Raw genomic sequence first — 19,170 nt, forward strand, 5'->3', positions numbered from 1 at the left:
ACTCCGGATAGTCTATGATGCCGTGATCCTATGATTCAGATTCATACCCAAAACTGAGAGCTTCAAGCCCAAAGGCCTTTCCTGATCTCACCTCTTCCAAAGAGAATCCACTGAAGGGTGGAGGAAAATGGTGCTGCCCCTGTAGAGCCCTGGAAATCAAAGCTGACACCTGGATTTGCAAAGGGAAGTAAGTTGGAAACTAGAGCAGCCAGAGCTCAGAATGCACGTGTCAAACCTTCCTGACTCACTGCCACATCCTCAGCAAATTATGGCCTTCTCAGTGCTCAGCTCCTGAGGCCATGAACTGATTAGACTACAGGGAATTCTCTGGGATGGATCCAGTTCCAATTCCTCTGTTTGTTTGGGCTCTGGGATGCAGGTGAACCGTTGTCCCTGTTTTTATTAACTCCAGTCAGGTTTCCACAGATGGAGGAACGTTAAGTTTAAAGTGTTCCATGTGTTCTCCTTCTTGGTCACTGTATCTATTCTGTCCTGCCCAGAGAAAGCTGTGTTATAACTTCTCATTCCTGATGTTATTTCCCTGTGCTCTGTTCCAGCCCATGGACCAGGCTTCTCTTAAAAACAGTGATGTTCTCATCCTGACGGGTCTGACCCAAATCCCCACCGCCAACCCGGATGGAATGGTGGGAGAGTTCTGCAGCAACTTGGGTAGGTCACAGAGAGAAATCTTCTGCCTGTTTTATCATCTTATTCATGGCTTTGGGTGGGAAATAATTCTGAGATTCCTGGAATTAAGTTGTCCAGCTATAGCTGCTGGCATAAAACTACCTGTTTGGATTTTACGAGGTGCTCCTGATGTCATTAATACAGTAAGTGCTTGGAGAGACACAAGTTGTCCCTAAAATGTTTTGGAATGGAACAGGTATAATGAGATTTAATCATCTGCTGCTCCTGGTTTGCTTAAGTATGTCACTTGGCTGCCAACAGGCTACGTGTGGCCTGGGCTTTGGATATTGTTCCCAGCTGAAATATTACTATTTCCTTCCTGTATATCAGCCAGTGTGAAAATCTTAACGTGCCTTTTTATGACTTTCAGTTTTGAAAACAAGCACATCTGCTTCCCTTCTGACACCTGATTTTTAAATATATCGAAAGCAAACAGCACAATCTCTGTTTAAAAAAAAAAAAAAAAAGTCAAGATATATTTATAGACCCCCCAAAAATATAAAATCTAATCAGATGCTTTCACAGCTGGAAAAGCTGATAATTGCAAAGCTGTGATAACAGTGTGAATGACAGCATTTTCCAGCCTGTTTGGAATGTCACATCCAGTGCTGTTCTCTCCTTTTCTCCCCTTCCCCCACCTCAGTTCCTCTGTGCTCTCACCCTTCTTCCATCAAACCACTTTCTCGTGTCTGCCCTGCTGGATGTTGCCTGAGATCTTCCCTTTTTTTTAAATTCACCACTTTTTGCGAAGAAAACTAAAAAGTTTGTGATGGGAGGATCCTTATTAAAGTTACCAAAAGACATGACAAGACTAAATCAAACTGAATTCCTGGTCTAGTGGAAGTTACTCTGCCCATGGCAGGGGGTTGGAACTGGGTGATTTTTAATGTTCCTTCCAAACCAAACCATTCAGTGATTCTCTTATTAAAACATATTTTGGCATTTTGTAAGTGTGAGAATCAAGGGTTTTACCAAATTTCCTTCTGCCAACATCCTGGCTCCAACAGGATCCATGAGCAGATACCTGGAGAAGAGTAGAACAGAGTGAGATTAAAGGATACTTTCCTCTCATAACCTTCAAGTGTTTTTATTTCAGGAATTTCCTGGATCCAACATGGCTTTTGTGTAGTTAGTGAAGTTCAGTGCATTTGTTCCACCTCCCTCAAAGCTGTGTTAACTCCTAACACCTGTGACTTCCTCTCCTAAATGCTGTGTGTTTTACATGTGTGTATTCCACCTGTGTTTTCACTGTTTTTAAGCACTGTTGGTAATTTTAGTACCCTGTGGTCAGCTTTGGTGACCTTGCTGTGGTAGATCCAGATGTGCTGCCACTTATTTGTCCCTCCTGGACCTTTAGGGGAGGTCATGGTGGCATGATCACCTCCCATCGTGCTGAGTAAACCCTTTCATTTTAATTAATCATTGCTAATTAAAATGCTTTTACAAGTTAAAGTCTTAGAGATGCAGTTGGGCCACAGCAAAATCCAGAAGTTGAATGTGTATAAATAAACCTGTTACATATGTTGGTACAGGTGGGTTTGTCTCCACAAGCTGTTCTGGTTGACAGGAACACTCTGAACTATTTTAAGGAGTTTGCAGAAGGTCTTCCAGCTTCTGTCTTGAATGAGACAAACTCAGAGAAATGAGAAAATCGTTAAAAACCAGAGGAAACTCCATGCTTAAAATAATGCCATTGGAAGAATCTGGAATGGGACTTGTATTAGCTAAAAACCAGCAATCTGAAGAAATTAAGTAATTCTGTATTAATACAGTGTTTACATGATACCAGCAGCAGTTACACATCTACCCAACATCAGGAGAAGAAAATAGAGAGTCAGTTTTCCTTCAAATGTGTAAAAAAGTGAAAAAAGCAGTGGGTTACTGGGAAAAACAAGAGTAGGCAAACTGAGCACAGTAGTTTTCATCTGTTTTTCCCATTTCCAAAATGTTCAGGGGAGTGCAGAAGCAGCTGAGAATTCACTTGGTGAAAGCTCTAAAGCAGACCAAAACTCACCAAAAATGGGTGTGAGGAGGTAACAGCATGTTGGGGAGAAGGGTCATGAAGCACAGAAGTGGAAGTGTGAAAATTGCACCTTGATCCCTGTTCTCATCCCAGCATGTGGAGTTGTAGAGGCTGATTCTCATGATTCCCAAGTCACATCCATGATTTCCTCTCCCCGTGGTGTGTGCAGCACTGAAACCACACCTTGTCCCATCTCCAAATCCCTCTCAGTTTATTCCAAACCCCTCTTTTCCATGCTCAGCACCAACGTTCTGCAGCTCAGGGAGAGCAGTTGCATTTTCACATTGCCTTGGGCATCATCAGAAAACTGTCTGTGGGGACAGTTTGGGACATTTTGTGTGAGTGTTGGTTTAAATAAAGCAGAAAAAAACCCTAAGTTTGCTTTTTAGGTGCCAGCTTGACCTTGTGGTGGCAGCTGTTGGAAAAGCAAGGATCTCTTTGGGAGTTGTGAATTGAACAACTTGTGATGGAGCCACTGAAGGAGACTAAATTTGAAATGCTGAGATTATTATACAACTTTTTATCAAGAGGGTGCATCCATCATTCCCAGAGATAAATTGGGCTTTAAAGAGCTTTCAAATAGACGTGTCCTCTTACTGACAGCTCTAGAAAGTTGTTGTAGTTGTGCAGGGAGCCAGACTGGACCTGCTGCTTGCTTGGAAAGCAATATGCTTGGAAAGGTTTTCATCCCTTAGGAGGAATAGGAATATTCAGCAGGCCAGTTTCAAGGGTGCATCCTGTGCCACCAGGAACATGGGATTTGATGGGGCAGCAACCCTGGGTCCCTGGCCTGGTGGGCAGCTGGCTGGAAGGGTGCTCCACTCCCTGGATTGGGATTTCATGTTCCTTATGTTATTTCCCCTGTGGCCTCAGGAATCCTGAACTTCTGCTTGTTTTCACCAGAAAAGGCTCGAGGTTCCCAGAGTGGGGAGGGAGAGCTGTGAATTCAGGCTGGGTTGGGTTTGCATGGCCAGGTTCTGGCAGCTGAGGGGGCTGCAGGGGTGGCTTCTGTGAGGAGCTGCCAGAAGCTTTCCCAGGTCCAGCAGAGCCAATTCCAGCTCCAGGATGGACCCACTGCTGGCCAAGGCTGAGCACATCAGTGATGGTGGTGGAGCCTCTGGGATAACAGAGTTAAGAAGGGGAAAGAAGTTGCTGTGTGGGAGCAATTGCGGCCAGGGAAGAGAAGAGAGAGGACATGTGAGAGGAGCAGCCCTGCAGACCCCCAGTCAGTGCAGCAGGAGGGGCAGGAGGTGCTCCAGGCACCGAAGCTGAGGGTCGCCTGCAGCCCAGGGAGGTCCATGGGGGAGCAGAGATCCACCTGCAGCCCCTGGAGACCCCACACCAGAGCAAGGGGATGCCCAAAGGAGGCTGTGACCTGTGGGAAGCCCAGGCTGGAGCAGCTCCTGGCAGGACCTGTGTCCCCATGGAGAGAGGAGCCCACGCTGGAGCAGGTTTGCTGGCAGGACTTGGGACCCCACAGGGGACAGATCCCACTGGAGCAGCCTGTTCCTGAAGGACTGACCCCATGGAAGGGACCCACACTGGAGCAGCCTGTTCCTGAAGGACTGACCCCATGGAAAGAGATCCCACACTGGATCAGCCTGTTCCTGAAGGACTGACTCCATGGAAAGAGATCCCACACTGGATCAGCCTGTTCCTGAAGGACTGACCCTATTGAAAGGGATCCCACACTGGAGCAGCCTGTTCTTGAAGGATTGACCCCATGGAAGGGACCCACACTGGAGCAGTTCAGCAAGAACTGCAACCCATGGAAAGGGCTCACATTGGAGAAGTTCCTGGAGGACTGGCTCCTGTGGGAAGGACCTCACACTGGAGCAGGGAAGAGTGTGAGGAGCCCTCCCCAGAGGAGGAAGGAGCAGCAGAGGCAACATGTGATGAACTGACCACAGCCCCCATTCCCTGCACCACTGGTGGGGGGGAGACAGAGAAATCAGAATTGATGTTGAGCCCAGGAAGAAAAGAGGGGTGGGGGGGAGGTGTTTTTTCAAGATTTGGTTTTATTTCTTATAACCCTACTCTGATTTGATTGGTAATAAACTAATTTCCCCAAGTCAAGTCCGTTTTGCCCACGATGGCAATCAGTGATTGATCCCTCCCTGTCTTTAACTCTCCCCACAAGCCTTTTGTTACATTTCCTCCAGCCTGGGTCAACCCACCACAAAGGAATGAAACTCACATTTTTCTGTGGCCTGGACACATTCTTTAACCTGCACTCTGATCCCAGCTGGTGTGTGCAGCATTCCTGCTGCTCTGGCTGGGGGTGCTTTCCTTTGCTCTCTGCAGAATTTTTGGGTGTGTAATGACACAGTGCAAGTTCTGGTCCTGGAGCCAGAGCCTTGACTCCCACCCCCAGATGGCTTTGGAAATGTTGTTCTTAATCTCCTCATTCCTCCTCCCTTCACATCCTGTTTACAGCTGGGATAGTTTAGACTTACCCATAATGTACCACATTGCTGGCATGTTTGGTGGCATCTCCAGTTCTAGACAAATGTGAGGTATTACTATTCATAATCACAAATATTTTGATGGTGTAGTTTGTTTGTGACCTGGAGAAATAAATCCACTGCACTACAATTGTGTTATAAGTGATATAAACGGTGCTTTTAACCACCAGCATGTCATAGGCACTGACTGCTGCAAGGAATAAAGCACCTAAATACATGGGAAAGATCCCACTGGAGTCTTTGAAGTTCCCTAGACTCCATAAAACTTGCAAACATTCAGCCATAAAAGTCTTTCCTGAGCATGTAGGTGGGGAAAAAACACCCTTAATATGCTAGATTTATCCCCCAGAGCTTGTCAAGGAATTGAAGTCAGGTAAGTGATCCTGTTGGGATGTAATACCTGTGTTTTCAGGCTCTTCCACAGCTTTTCTGTGGGATGTTTGATGCACGATGTTACTGCTGCTGCAGTGGAATTAACAGCTGTAGGGGGTTTTATCCCATGTCCACAGGTGAAATCCTAGTGAGGCAGGAATTGCTCAGTGAGCTGGACAAAGTATTTTCCCTTTCCCAGAAAGAAGTTCTGGGAAATTTGTAATTCATTCTGCCAAAGGAACACTGGTGCTTGCTCAGTGCTTGCTTTTGCTGTCGTGCTCAGATCTGTCTCAATTACAGAGTAAACCTATTTCTCTTTTTCCTTTTCCTCATTTTTTTCCAGTCCCATGCTGTCTGCAAGTTTTAAATTGTTCTTGTTACGTGGAAAGGACAGAAACGTTTAGTTTTTAAAAAGGGGAAACACTCCATCACCCGTTTCTGTTTGAAATAACCACATCTTCAGCCTTTCAGCTGAAAACAGCACAGAACAGTTCCCCACGTGTTGTGCTTTTGGCTGAGACCTGTGAGCTGCTGTCCTTCCCCTCTGGTGGACAGCAAAGAGCTGGATAGCAAATATTTGGGTGGGGAGGTGGTTTGTGTCCCTCATTTATCCTCCTGTGCCAGTGCAAGGCCGCCCTCTCCTGTCAGGAGTTTTCCATGTGCTCAGGCTGTAGATGGAGATCTAAGCCTGGAGGAGGCAATAAATAAATGTAATTAATGATCAGAAGTGTTCATCTCAGTTCACAACGTGCTCTGCTAATTCATGCTTCTTTTTATGTAATACTTGGATTAAAGTATTCAAAAGTTTCAATTGGAACCCTGTTAATTGATTTGTGTCACTTTGCTCTCCCGTAGCCATGACTGTCCGGAACGGAGGGAACGTGCTGGTTCCCTGTTATCCCTCTGGAGTCATCTACGACCTGCTGGAGTGCCTCTACCAGTACATTGACTCTGCAGGGCTCTCCAATGTCCCTTTTTATTTCATCTCACCTGTTGCCAACAGCTCCCTGGAGTTCTCCCAGATCTTTGCCGAGTGGTAGGTGTCCAGGGGCTGCTCCACCAGTTCTCACCCTCAGCCCTGGGAAATTGTCCTCTCTGCCTGACATGTTCTAATTTACACTTGATTAGAATTGTGGAGGCGTTTCTGGAGTCACAGGGGGGTGTGGGTGTGTGTGTAAGTAGATGTTCTATAATTAGGGAAGGATCATTTCCTATAGAATGTACAAACTGAAATAATCTCTGCTTTTTGGTACTTGTGCTGATGATTAAATGATGTTCCTGACTTGAGGGAGTTTTAGCTGTCCCTGTTTCTATGTTTTACTCCCTCAAAACTCTACCATGGTGTCCCTAGATAAGCAAAATAGATTTTTCAGGCTTAATTTTGCTTAGCCAGCACTGTATTTTCATGGAAAAAAAAAAAAGGGCAGGAGTATCCTGGGCTGGATGAGGCAGAGCACCCAGATGAGGAGAGGGGATCTTGCTCTGCTCAGCCCTGCTGAGGCCACACGGAGAGTGTTCTGTCTCCAGTACAAGAAGGATGTGGGATTACTGGAGTAAGGCCAGCACAGGGCCACAGAGGTGAGGAGCCTGGAGAGCAGAAGGCCCAGGGGAATCTTATCTATGTGTAGAAACACCTGATGGGAAGAGGTAAGGATGAGGGATCAGACTCTCCTCAGCAGGGCCCGCTGACAGAACAAGAGGCACAAACTGAAACATGAAATTCCAACAGGGTGATGGCATAAACTGCCAGAGGGCAGGGTCAGATGGGATATTGGGAAGGAGTTCTTTACTAAAAGGATGGTGAGAACCTGGCACAGGTTGCCCAGAGCAGCTGTGGCTGCCCCATCCCTGGAAGTGTCCAAGGCCAGGTTGGAGCAACCTGGAATAGTGGAAGGTGTCCCTGCCCATGGCAGGAGGTTGAAAAAAGATGAGCTTCAAGGCCCCTTCCAACCCAAACCATTCCAAGATTCCATGATTCTGTGGAACACTGGAACAGGTTGTGCAGAGAGGGCATGGAGAGTTTTCTATGGAGACACCAAAACCCAACTGGACACAGTCCTGGATGACCTGTTGTATGTGGGAATGCTTGAGCAGGGGTTTGGACTGGATCCCAAGAGATCCCTTCCAACCTCAACCATTCTGTGATTCTGAGCCTTGGAGAGGAGAGCCCAACCACCTGGAACTCCTTCCAAATTTTTACAAATGGAGACATGCACTAGATTATTAGGGTTAGGTAGCTTTTCCTTTCTTTCTTCCTCTCCAGATATTTTAAGTCTGGAGGCCCTGGAAATCCTATGTGATTTGGTCCCTCAGGAGAATTGTAAAGAGGATTGAAATCTGGTGAATTTACATGGAATGGAGGCAGAGGTAAAACCATCTGTAAAACAGAGGTTTGGGGTCAGAGCTGGGGTTGATATTCAGGGATTCCAGCCTCCAGTTCTACCCTTTAGTCAACTGAAGAAAATGTCCTGCTCTTAATACCTCCTAGAGTTTATCAAAATTAGTTTGACCCAGGCTGATTGCTTTTTAATAAAGTGAAAGTACGAGGCAGGCAGTGTTTCCCAGAAAAAGCCACCAGGACATTGTCACTGCAGATAATTGTCACCCAGACCTCTGACAAACAGCTTCTGTAATAGGATGAATCAGGAGCCTGGATAGAGCTCATCAACAGCTCTCAGTATCTGTGTTTTAAAGATAAATGATGTAAAATAGCAGGTCCCTGTGAGTGTTGGGCCGTGGTGAGAGGCATTTTACTGACACTGCAGCTACAAAAACAAAATGCACAGGAGAATGAGTTTACAAGGAACAAAAGGACCAAGTCACCGATGAGAAGTGGGATGAGGCAAGTGGAATTTTTCTGTTGACAGATGATTTGGCTTTGCAAAAACTGCTGAGGTCTGGACTGGGAAATGGGCATGTTGAGTTACAGATTTGCCTTCAGCAGCAAAGGATCTGTTACAGTGTGTACAGAATTACCTTCAGCTGTCTTGCACCTTCTCTGCGTGATCTCACTGTGATTGAGTTGTTGTTCCATGTGGGTGTTGATCCTCTAACTAGAAAGACTGGAAGCAACAAAACAAATCAGTGATTTTGCACCTGATGTCAGAAATCCAACGTGGTTTTCTCCAAGGAAAAAAAAAGTGTGTCAGTAGATGGCAGCAGATGCTGCAGGATGTTCTGCACCTCTAACCCAGCTGGTTTCCTTTGCTTTTACAGGTTGTGTCATAACAAACAAACAAAGGTGTATCTTCCAGAACCTCCTTTTCCCCATGCTGAGGTAAGTAAACCATGGTCTTGTTTAGTTTCTGGATCACTGTCCTGTGTGGCTGTTGTTTTTTGGGTGAACCCTTGTACAGCTCCTTAAGTTTTGTGTCATTATTCACACAAGTGGTTTTCTTTTTTCCTTTTCTTTCTGTGATGAATTTGGGAGCGTGGGGGAGGAAGGAATGATGGTGTTCCCTCAACTCCAAAATTCCCATCTTTATTTCAGTATCTCACACACAGTATCTCACATTCCCCTCAGAATGTGATCCATGTACACATGGTTGGGTGTTTGCTCTTATCCCACTGCAACCACGAGTATTCCCAGTGTCCAAGCAGTTCATTCCAGAGTCTAAAACTAAGAGCTTGTCACCAGAGACAGTTTAGTCATCCCAGCTCCTGCCTCCCTGGAACAGGCACCCTGTTTGCTGCAGGAGAAGTGGTACCTTGGAAGAGAGTTTCTGTATAAAAAGCTCAAGCTTGCAGCACTGGGTGCTGTCACTGGCAATTTTAAATGGAATTACTTGAGCATCGCAGTGAAGCAAAGAGGAATGAGGTTCCTGGCTTTGGAGGATCTTCCCTGCAACAAAATAAGAATTTGAGGGGAAGTTTTAGCCAACCAGACATTAAATAAATGCAGGGGAGCTCGTGCCTTCAGAGGTATCTCACGTATCAAGGAAGGAAATTCTCCACTGGGAACAGGCGGTTTTCCCTCTGAAGTAAACGAGAGGCAGGTTGGGAAAAGAAGAAACAGGACTGAGAAATAATTTTAGCTAAATCCTCCTCCATGTGAGGCGTGCAGAAAACTGTCTCTTCTAGTTGCTGTGGTCCAAACTGTTTCAGGAGATATCCAGGGTGGTCACTGCAGATTTAAGAGCCCAGAAATTAAATCCTTTTACAGATGTGTTTGGGGGGGTTTTTTCCATCTGAAAATGTGTCATCCAGGGATTTGTTCTGGAAATTGCCATTAACCATCACATCTATCATCTGTAGGTGCTTCAAAGGCATTGTTGGAAGTAGGATCTGACCAGGAGCCCTCACTCTTTCCAGATGCTTGAACGTATTTCAAGCAGGATGTGCAGTGAATTATGTATAATCTGTTACCAGAAATAATGTGGACTGCAGGGCAAGCCACCTGCTCACCACTTATTTTCTAACCAAAAAAAATTTATTCCCACTGATATATCCATTCCAAAGGCTGATCCCTGAGTACAAGACTCTCTTCCCCTCCGTCTCTGCTTTCTGGGGTGTCCTTGATGTTCCACAGTGTTGTTGCTTTCACTGACAGCCCATATTCTAGTTCTCAATATGCTCTGGAACAGGCAGATTGAAGTGAAAACCCATCCAAAAAAAAGAGAAGCCAAACATGCAGCTGTCACAGACTGGATTAATTAACCCATCTTATATGATGGGCCTTTGTGTTTATAGAGTGATAACGGTGTCCTCTCATTCTTAGGATGTTTTATATTCTCCAGAGGCCTGTTGATGATGAGATTTTGCCAAATGATTGTGTGGCTGTTGAAGCAGCTTTGCAAAAACTGCTCTGTGCTTCAGGTGGAGATCAAGGTGATTATGCAGGAAAGGCCTCCCAGCAGGGGATCACAGATCAGCTCAGGGACCATCCACAAGATGTCCATGTCAGGGCCCCAGTGCTCAGCACATGCCTTGGCTTCCTTGTTAAATCTGCAAAATCTTGCAGCTGACACTGTGTGTGTACCTCACAGGATATAAAACATCTATATAACCACTTTTCCTGTGGCTCCACAACCTCCCAGTCAGGAGCTTTTGCTTACTGGCACTTCAGGGGGTTTTTAATGAGCACCAGAAGCAGACAGTGAGTGATGGTTTCTACTGGACAGGTTGTTAGTGGGGAATTGCTTTACTTTTCTCAAAGTAATGGTGGGTTGTGCAGTGTAACCTGCACAGAAATTGCCCATCATGAAAAGATGTGCTTTAACTGCTCAGTTGTTGGAGGAAAATAGGGAATTACTCAGACATGTCTCTTAGTTCTTAGGAAGCATTAATAACATGCCTGGCATGATACATCAGAGAGGGACAGGCCAGGAAATAAGTTTCTAATTATCTCCAGAACAAGCCCAGCCCAGCGCAGTGCTGATCCTGAAATTTGATGTTCCTGCTTAGTTGTATAAACAGCAAGATTTCAAAGCAAACAAGGCAAAAATTCCCCCAAATCCTTGTTGTGGTCTCTTGCAGCAATGAGTTCCAGTGTATTATAACAGAATAATTGCTTCCTTTAATCAGCTGGGATTGTATTTGGCATTTCACTTAACTACCCCTTTATTATTGTCACAAGAGGATAAATAAAAGCATCTTCATTGTCTCCACAATTACTATTTTTATTTCTCCTCCCTCTCCCCATTGAGTTGTTTGAAGCTTTTTCCTTCTCTTCACGTGGAAATTTTCCAGGTTTATGGTTTCTGTTGCGTGTTTTGAGCTCATTCCTTGTTCTGCTGTGCTGAATAAAACCAGCACACGTGTTCAGCTCTGCAGAGGGCCCAAAACACTTCTCCCTCCTTGTTAGTGCCACTTTACTGTAGTAGTAGGTGCTCATCCATCTCCTCCTACACAGTCACTGGTGCAGTTTTTGAGGTGGAAATTTGTTTCCCAACATCCAATCTGAATGAAGAGGGAATAAATATCCTTTCCCTCTGAGTGAGGCACGTGGGTTAAAGTGCTTCAGGTTTGTGGGGATGGATTTGGATATCAATTCCTGCTGAAATTAGGATGAATGGAGTGTCCAGATTCTTGCACACAAGCTGGTGAAGTCCCACCTGCAGCCTTTTAGCAGTGCACAAACCAAAGAAAGCTTCTTTTTTTAAAGGCATTTCTGAGGGAAGAGTTGCTGTGACTGTGTTGGAGGGACTTAAGATATGGGTCAAGACTCCTGTGTGTTCCAGCCAGGCATTTCCCAGGAGGAAAAGCAGGAAAGTGGAGGAGTGGTTAGGGAAGGGATGGGTGGCTCTGTGGGTGGCTCTCCCCTGTGCTGGAACAGAAGTGGAAATGCAGTTTTTCACCAGCAGTTACTGGGATGGGGAAGGGAGGAGAAGGAGCTCAAACTGGGAAAATGTTGCAAAGTTAAAAACTGGAGATCCCAAATGTTTGTGGATACAGCAGACTGGGAGGGGGGGGCTTTCACTTCCAAGCCCCTGTATCAGTTATATCCAAGGATCCACTGTCTAAATAGGCTCAGATTTGAGCTCCACAATTCCTTGGTGAAATGCTCTGGACCATAAATCAGTAATTTGTTCTGTTTAGAAATGTTATTCTGATATTCCAGAACCAACTTGTGGTTTTTTATCAAATTCCACCTGGGAATGTCCCATCCCAACACAGGCACAGCTGAGGAATTAGCCATCCCCCTGACCATTTTACCAGGAACCATGGATTTTTTGACTTTATAACATCCTTTTTTGACTTTACACATTAATGGCTGAATTGTTCCAGCAAGGCAAAATGAGGAGCTTTCACTCCTTTTCCTCTCTGGTCGATCTTTCCACGGACAATTTCAGGCACTGAGATAAGTGACTCCAGACTTCTGTAAATGTCTGCAACAATAGAATCTGAGAGGTAATTTATATTGATCAGTATTTGCCAGTGGAGGAAGAATTTGGATTTACTGTGCTCTTATTAAGGATTCTGTGAGCAACATCTAAGAGAAATGGCTACAAAAAATCCTTTTTTTTCTGACTCAAAGATGAGCCAGAGTGGGAGTAATATTGATTCTGTGGTCTTAAATACCAGCATTTTTCTTCTTCAGCTGTGGTTCCCTCCCCCATCTACCAGTTCCTGTGTAACACACATTTCAGTAAATACCTGGAATCAGGTGATTGTATAGTATTATAGTTTGGTTTATAGTTCTGTAGAGAATTGTAATATGAATAATTATTATATAGGAGTTGGACTCAATGATCCTTGTGGGTCCCTTCCCACTCTGGATATTCTCTGATAGAATTAGGCCCCTGTTAGTGTTGATTTTATGGAGGGAGTGAGGGAGGTGAAATAATAAACGTATCATTCCCTGATAGGAACCACATTTGTTCCAAATTCTGGCTCCAGAGCACACACACACACACAGAGTAAATAGCAGTGTGTTTTGGCTCACTTCAACAAAGGGTACACAAAGGCTCTGGAGATTTATCCTGTTTATAGCAGCAGTTGCTGACCCTGTAAATCAAGCCCACAGCTTTAAAGGAAAGCAGAACCATTTGGGATTTTCAGAAAAAACACAGCTCTCAGTCTTGATTCAGTGCTTTACCAGCCTCTGTCTCTTAAGCTCTCAGTCAACAGTGGTTCTTTCTGTGCAGAGATGCTCTGAGTGTTGCTCCTGCTTTCCAGCTTGTGGAAATCCTGGCTGGCTCAGTGCCAGGCATTGCTTTTGGCCCAGGTTGGAGATCTGACTGTAGCTGTTGTGCTTACACACCCCAGCTCATCTGCACAGAGAAAAAAAACCAGTACAAATCATTACAGATTCAGTCCCCTTAATGATTTGTGAAATTTTGTTGGGCCTGTTCTGCATTTCAGCCTCATATTTTTTGGATGGGGTGATTAGGGAAGGCTTTGCTGTAGGCACTAAAATCCACCAGCTGCTTTATCACTGCAGTGGACAGAATGTCTCCAAAGTTGGTTTTGCAGCCTTTCACCCCTGCTCTGTCTACCTGTGAGAGCCAGAGATTGGGAGCTAAACTATGGAGCTTCACTGGACTTCTCAGGAAAGATCTTTCAAGGAAAAAAGAAAAGATAAAGAAAAAAAAAATCATCACCAACGAGGCCCTGAAAAGTGGATTAGGGACCCTGTGTCTCTCTTCCAAAGTAATAGGAGGGAATTTGAAGCTTCCATAATGCTTTGAAGAGAATCCAGCTTTTATGTTGCTAAGCAGTGAACATTTGTGTAGGTACAGCAGGGAAATAAGCTGTTCAGTGCTTTTGTACATGGAGTGCTACTCTCACATCTTCACAAAGATTTGAATGCTGCACACAAATATATATCATTTGAAGGAGCCTGTGAAAGAGGAAGAACACTTTGTGATTATCAGGAGTGTGTTACATAAATAGTAGCTGTAGAAATGTCTTTCACTTCACTGTCTTCCTGTCCCTGGCAAAGTTTTGCCCTGGAATGTCACATATCCCATTTAATATTTGAAGTACAAATTGTCCCCTTCTTCCAGTTTACCCAAATTAAACTACTTTTGCAACTGCAGTTTTAGGACTTTTGTCTTCCCCAAAAAACCAACCAAACCATGGAAAAGCTTCTTGGGGTCATTTCCTACAAGTTCATTTAAATGCCAGGATTTTATGGATTCAAATTCAGTTGGCCCATTGTCTGCTAAACTGCAGTTTGTGTTACTGAAGCTAAGTTTAGATTCTAAATCCTGCCTGCCAGATGTGTTAATCAGAAATCTTTACCAGCCTTAATTGCAGGAATGTTTTTGAGATTCAGTGCATATCAACTGCCAGAGCAGTTGCTGGATGGTTTTTTTTCCAATCTCCCTCTTGAAGTTTAAATAGGAATTAGCTATTACTTGTAAACTGTAGTGAAGTATAGTCCCCTTTCTCCATCCTCCATGACCCATGGAGATCACAGGCTGTGTCCACCTGCAGAATTGTGTGATAACCATAAGTTCTGCAGTGCATAAGTTGATAAGAGACTTAGAGAAGCATCAGAATTCTCAGTTTCTCTTCATTTCCAAGTAGGCACATTATCCTGAGTTAGGTCTACCATGGTAAAAAATAACACAGAACAAGAGGAAATGGCCTTAAGCTGAAGGAGGGAGTGTTTAGGTGGGATATTGGGAAGGAATTCTTGGCTGGGAGGGTGGGGAGACCCTGGCACAGGCTGCCCAGAGAGGGTGTGGACTCCCCAGCCCTGGAAGTGTCCAAGGCCAGGTTGGACAGGGCTTGGAACAACCTGGGACAGTGGAAGGTGTCCCTGCCCATGGCAGGGGGTGGAACTGGATGAGCTTTAAGGTCCTTTCCAGCATTTCCAACCCAAACCATTCTGGGATTCCATGACCAGTCCAACCTCCTTTAAACACTGGCTCCCAAAGGAAGCCCCATTCCCCTCGTTCCCACTCTTTATCTCTGTGTCTGTTCTCAGTGGCTCAGTGTGTGATTTCCTGTGTTAAATTACATGCCTTTTAAGAAAACTGTATTTACACTTATTTTCAAGCTGGAGATGGAAGCATAAACCTACCGAGAAAAAAACTTCCAAATATTGCCTGAAAGTGCTTCCCAGACTGGTTTATTAAATTGCTTTTAAGTTGCAGCTTGTTTTGCAGATTAGAAAACAGTGGCAGGAGAAATAAAGCAAAACTCTTTGAAAAGTGCCTTGATAAATAAACTCCATCTCAGTAAAGAAATCTGTTCCACCTGCAGAGCTGATTGCACTGTTTGCTAGACATCTTATTGCTCCTAATTCATTTTTATCACTATTTTCAGAGATAGTTAAGGAAGGGCAAGTCAGTCTGTTCTTTTTCAGCAGATTTGACTTTGTGGGAACCCTTTAGACCAGCAAAGCTCGTGGCAACATTCTGCTGAAGGCACAAGTGCCTGGTACTGCTGGGATGGAAGAAAAGCAGGTTAAACATGTGCCTGGAGCTCTTTGCAGGCATGGCAAAGAGGAGAAAGCAGCTTATTTTGAATTTGGCAGCTGAGCTCTCTGTTCACTCCAGGAAACTCTAAGCAAGGGAGTGTTTGCAGAGTTTCCTCTCAGTCACCAACTGCTGGTACCAAAGAAATGAGAGCAAGGACTTGGAGGCACCTGGCCCCATGCTCTGATTTCCTTTTCATAACATTTAGGACAGTCATGACCGAATTTGTTGGAAAATCGAAGGGATATGCAGGAAAGGACTCTGTGATCCAGTTAGAAATAAACTGTAGGATATTTGTAATCTCATGTAAATAAACACACTGAAGCACACAGGCCTGAAAAGTTTGGTCATGTCTGGGTTTTTGTTTTTATTTCAGCTCATTCAGACAAACAAATTGAAGCATTATCCCAGCATCCACGGGGACTTCAGCAATGACTTCAAGCAGCCCTGTGTTGTGTTCACTGGGCATCCCTCTCTGAGGTTTGGGGACGTGGTGCATTTCATGGAGCTGTGGGGAAAATCCAGCTTGAACACTGTCATCTTCACAGGTAAGTAAAATGCTGAGCTCATTATCAAATTAACAGTAGGTTGTGCTCTCTGGTTAAGTGTGGCCACATCCCTGGGGCTTTACTCATTTATTCTGGGGCAGAAGTTTCTGACTTCAGCAGCAGCTTATCTAAATTAAGACCCCAGGACTGACCTTAGGTCCAAATGTAATTATTGGGCCATTTAATTCTCTGTGGCCCTGCAGAGCCAACCTTTGCCTTGCAGAGCCCGTTCCTGCCACGTCTGAGCAAGAGCTTTGTTCTGCTCAGCAGTAAAATGCCTACAGGAAATGAAGTTTTGAATTAAAAGCAGCTGGCTGCAAGTTAAACCCAGCCAAGACCTAATTGATGCTCGTCAGGAAGGAGAAACACTTCTTTTCCATATTCCACTGGAACCACAAACCTTTCCTCATCCCTTCTCCTGCCCTTTCATCAAAACCTCAGGCAAGCAGAGAGTGTTTCTGGAGAGGTTTCTGTCATCTCTGCTGCTTCAGAAGTGTGCCCCTCACACAGACCTGGCAGTGGGGTCTGGGCTGTTCCTCCCTTTTGGTTGAGCTTTTCCTTGGATGCTTTTTGGCTGGCAGACACCTCTGTAGCTGAAGCTGAAGGTGCAGCTCTGGCTGATGCCTTGGCAGCTGTTTTTTCCCAACGCCTCAGAAGCACAACAGGTCTTTGAAGTTCCTCCACTTCCCTCAGTCTGCTTCTAGTGCTGGCCCTGCTCAAAAATACTTCAAGGCCTTCCCTCAAACTGATGTCCAGGTGTATTTATACCTGGTTTGTCATCCAAACAGAACCCACAGTGGGAATTCTTCAGATCTGAGAAGGCAAATAATAATCCTTTAGGCTGTTGCTACAGATTTTGTGTCTAACCAGCTCTGGTGTGATGGGAGGTGTGTTATATTTAACTTATCCAGGTAAAAAAGGTGTGGATTTGGGACTTGGACAGAGTAATGGAGAGGAGAATCCTGAGTAATGGATCAAACTACTCCCACAGCAAGGGTGGGATGAAGTCCTGCTGTTAAGCTTCTTTTCCTTCTCTTTTTAGTGAATAGGAAAACTGCTGGAAAGCACAAAATGTCCTAAAGCAAAGAGGGCTGGGAAAGGGTTATTTCCTTCCTTCTTACTTCTTTAAGCAAGTCCCTTTAAGTCTTTCATAATATTGACACCAAAAAGTGTCACAGTATCATGATACTGCTGAACCAATTTGGGGAGATTAAAAGTGTATAATTAGCCCTGTGCAAGGGGAGGGGAGATTTCAGGGGGCTCCTGCTGGGCACTTCAATGTAGACTCTGCTTGTGCTGAAATGTTGTGTGGTCCCACAGCTGCTGCAGTGCCATCCCTCCTGACCCTGGAGGTAGTTCAGGAGACAAGCCCTAATTACTGTAATTGGTAAAACTGCAAAATAGATCTGCATTGTCTTAGAAATAGTGAATTCTGCTCTGGCTGGAACTTCCATTCCGAGTGTGCAGAGCCTTTGCTGGGGTGTGCATTTCATGAATCCCTGGGGAATCAGTGGCATTAATCATGTTCTGAGTGTGCTGCCCAGGGTGTCAGAAACTGGCCTTTAATGGCAGGAACTCTCATTCTGTGTCTTCTTGAAGGGAAGAGGCAGTTGACCTTTCTGTATTAAATCCTAATCCTCTGTGGATCGAGGCGGTCGAGCACTTCTGTCAGAGCCTGGCAGGTTGTTAAAGGCATTGGAATGTCAGTCCTAACAACCCATGGGTGCATCAGGTCATGGTCTTGGAGATTTTTTTCCCATTTTATGCTTCAAATAAAGCACCAGTTGAGAGCTGCTTTGATAGGGTGACCTTGGAGTGCACAGCGATTCCGGGTGGTTCGTTTCCTAAATTCATCTCTCCGTGGCTTTTGTCTCTGTCTGGAGGCACATCCACTGGGCAGGATGTTCCTACTTCCTTCTGACTCTCTACTCCTAGTCCTACTTTTTCCATTTAATATTTGAAGTAGAACTTGTCCCTTTCTTCCAGTTTACCCAAATTAAACTGCTTCTGCAACCTCAGTTTTAAAGACTTTTGGCTTCCCTCAAGAAAAGATGCCTCAGCTGGAACAAAACCACGTGGTTTAGTGGTGGGCTTGGCAGCTGGACCCAGTGACCTTAGAGGTTTTTTCCAACCTAAAATATTCTGTGATCTATGTCTGTAGAAATTCCCAGCAGATTAAATTCTTCTGTTCTTGGTAACTCCAGTGAAAATCTGAAGCATTGATACCCAATAAAATTACATTAATATTAAATTAATGTTAATTTATTATTTTATTATTTTTCTGGTTGAAGCTAAAATCTGTGGTTATGAAAGAACCACTGAAGCAGTTGTGAGAGCAGATGACATTTCAGCTGGTTTCTGATAATTAAGACCTTTAAACTACAGGCCATCCAGCATTGTTAACGATGACACTGCTTGTTCAGTCCACAGGAGCCAGGTAGTCTCCACCTTTCCAATCTGTGATGTAAAAAACAACTACAAGAATATGGATTAAACCAGCAGCAGCAGGACCCCAGCTGTGAGTGAGCTGTGGTGCTGCTCTGCTGGCTCCTGTCATTGCAAACATCCCTGCTGGAGCAGTATTGAGTAGATTATTGATGAAAAATATTGAACACCACTGAGCCACAAAGAAATTCTGGAAGGAGACACGGTACAAAGAAGCTGCTTCTTGCTCTGGTCACAGCAATGCCTTAAAAACCAACTCCCTTGGACATCTTAAACCAGCTCATGGCACATCAGTGCTGTGCAGGGGAAGGTTTTGGTGTCACACAGCAGTGAATCAGGAGTCTTGGGGGAAAAAACTGTAATTCTGTCAGGAAGAGTCACTGTGTGTCCTTGACAAGCACAGTTTAACATCAGACAGGTGACTTTGGATTTGTGGTGGTTTCAGAACAGCAGTTCCTGGGGGTCCCAGGAGCTGAGACCAGCTCAAGTTACGTTTTTCACACGTGAAGATTTTCCAAGTGCTGTGTTAGAATTCCCTTGTTAGAATTTCTCACTTTTCCAAGGCTCTTACGTTCCTATTAGTTGTTCAGAGACACACTATGGGCTGGAAGCTGTTTGGGATTGCAGGATCAAAAATCCATATCTGTGCATTATCTGAGCCTCTGACTCAGAAATACTCAATCTGAGCAGGTGCTGCCTCAGATCTCCTCAGATGGGATGGAAAAACTTCCTTCTGATAACTTTTTTAACTTACTTTTTTC

General features: G+C 44.7%; 1 protein-coding gene across 2 annotated transcripts in view; it reads left to right on the forward strand.

The window, feature by feature from the left end:
* The window catches only part of INTS9 (integrator complex subunit 9), a 62,415-nt gene that overhangs the window by 25,528 nt on the left and 17,717 nt on the right, over positions 1-19,170 (forward strand). For both annotated transcript variants that reach the window (XM_064651175.1, XM_064651176.1), the window contains exons 9-12: positions 558-669; positions 6,403-6,583; positions 8,764-8,824; positions 15,793-15,964. In XM_064651175.1, the coding sequence (XP_064507245.1) occupies positions 558-669; positions 6,403-6,583; positions 8,764-8,824; positions 15,793-15,964 (526 nt within the window). The remainder of the gene's footprint in view (positions 1-557; positions 670-6,402; positions 6,584-8,763; positions 8,825-15,792; positions 15,965-19,170) is intronic.

The sequence above is a fragment of the Pseudopipra pipra genome, chromosome 3 (assembly GCF_036250125.1).
Source record: "Pseudopipra pipra isolate bDixPip1 chromosome 3, bDixPip1.hap1, whole genome shotgun sequence".
Classification (NCBI taxonomy): Eukaryota; Metazoa; Chordata; class Aves; order Passeriformes; family Pipridae; genus Pseudopipra; species Pseudopipra pipra.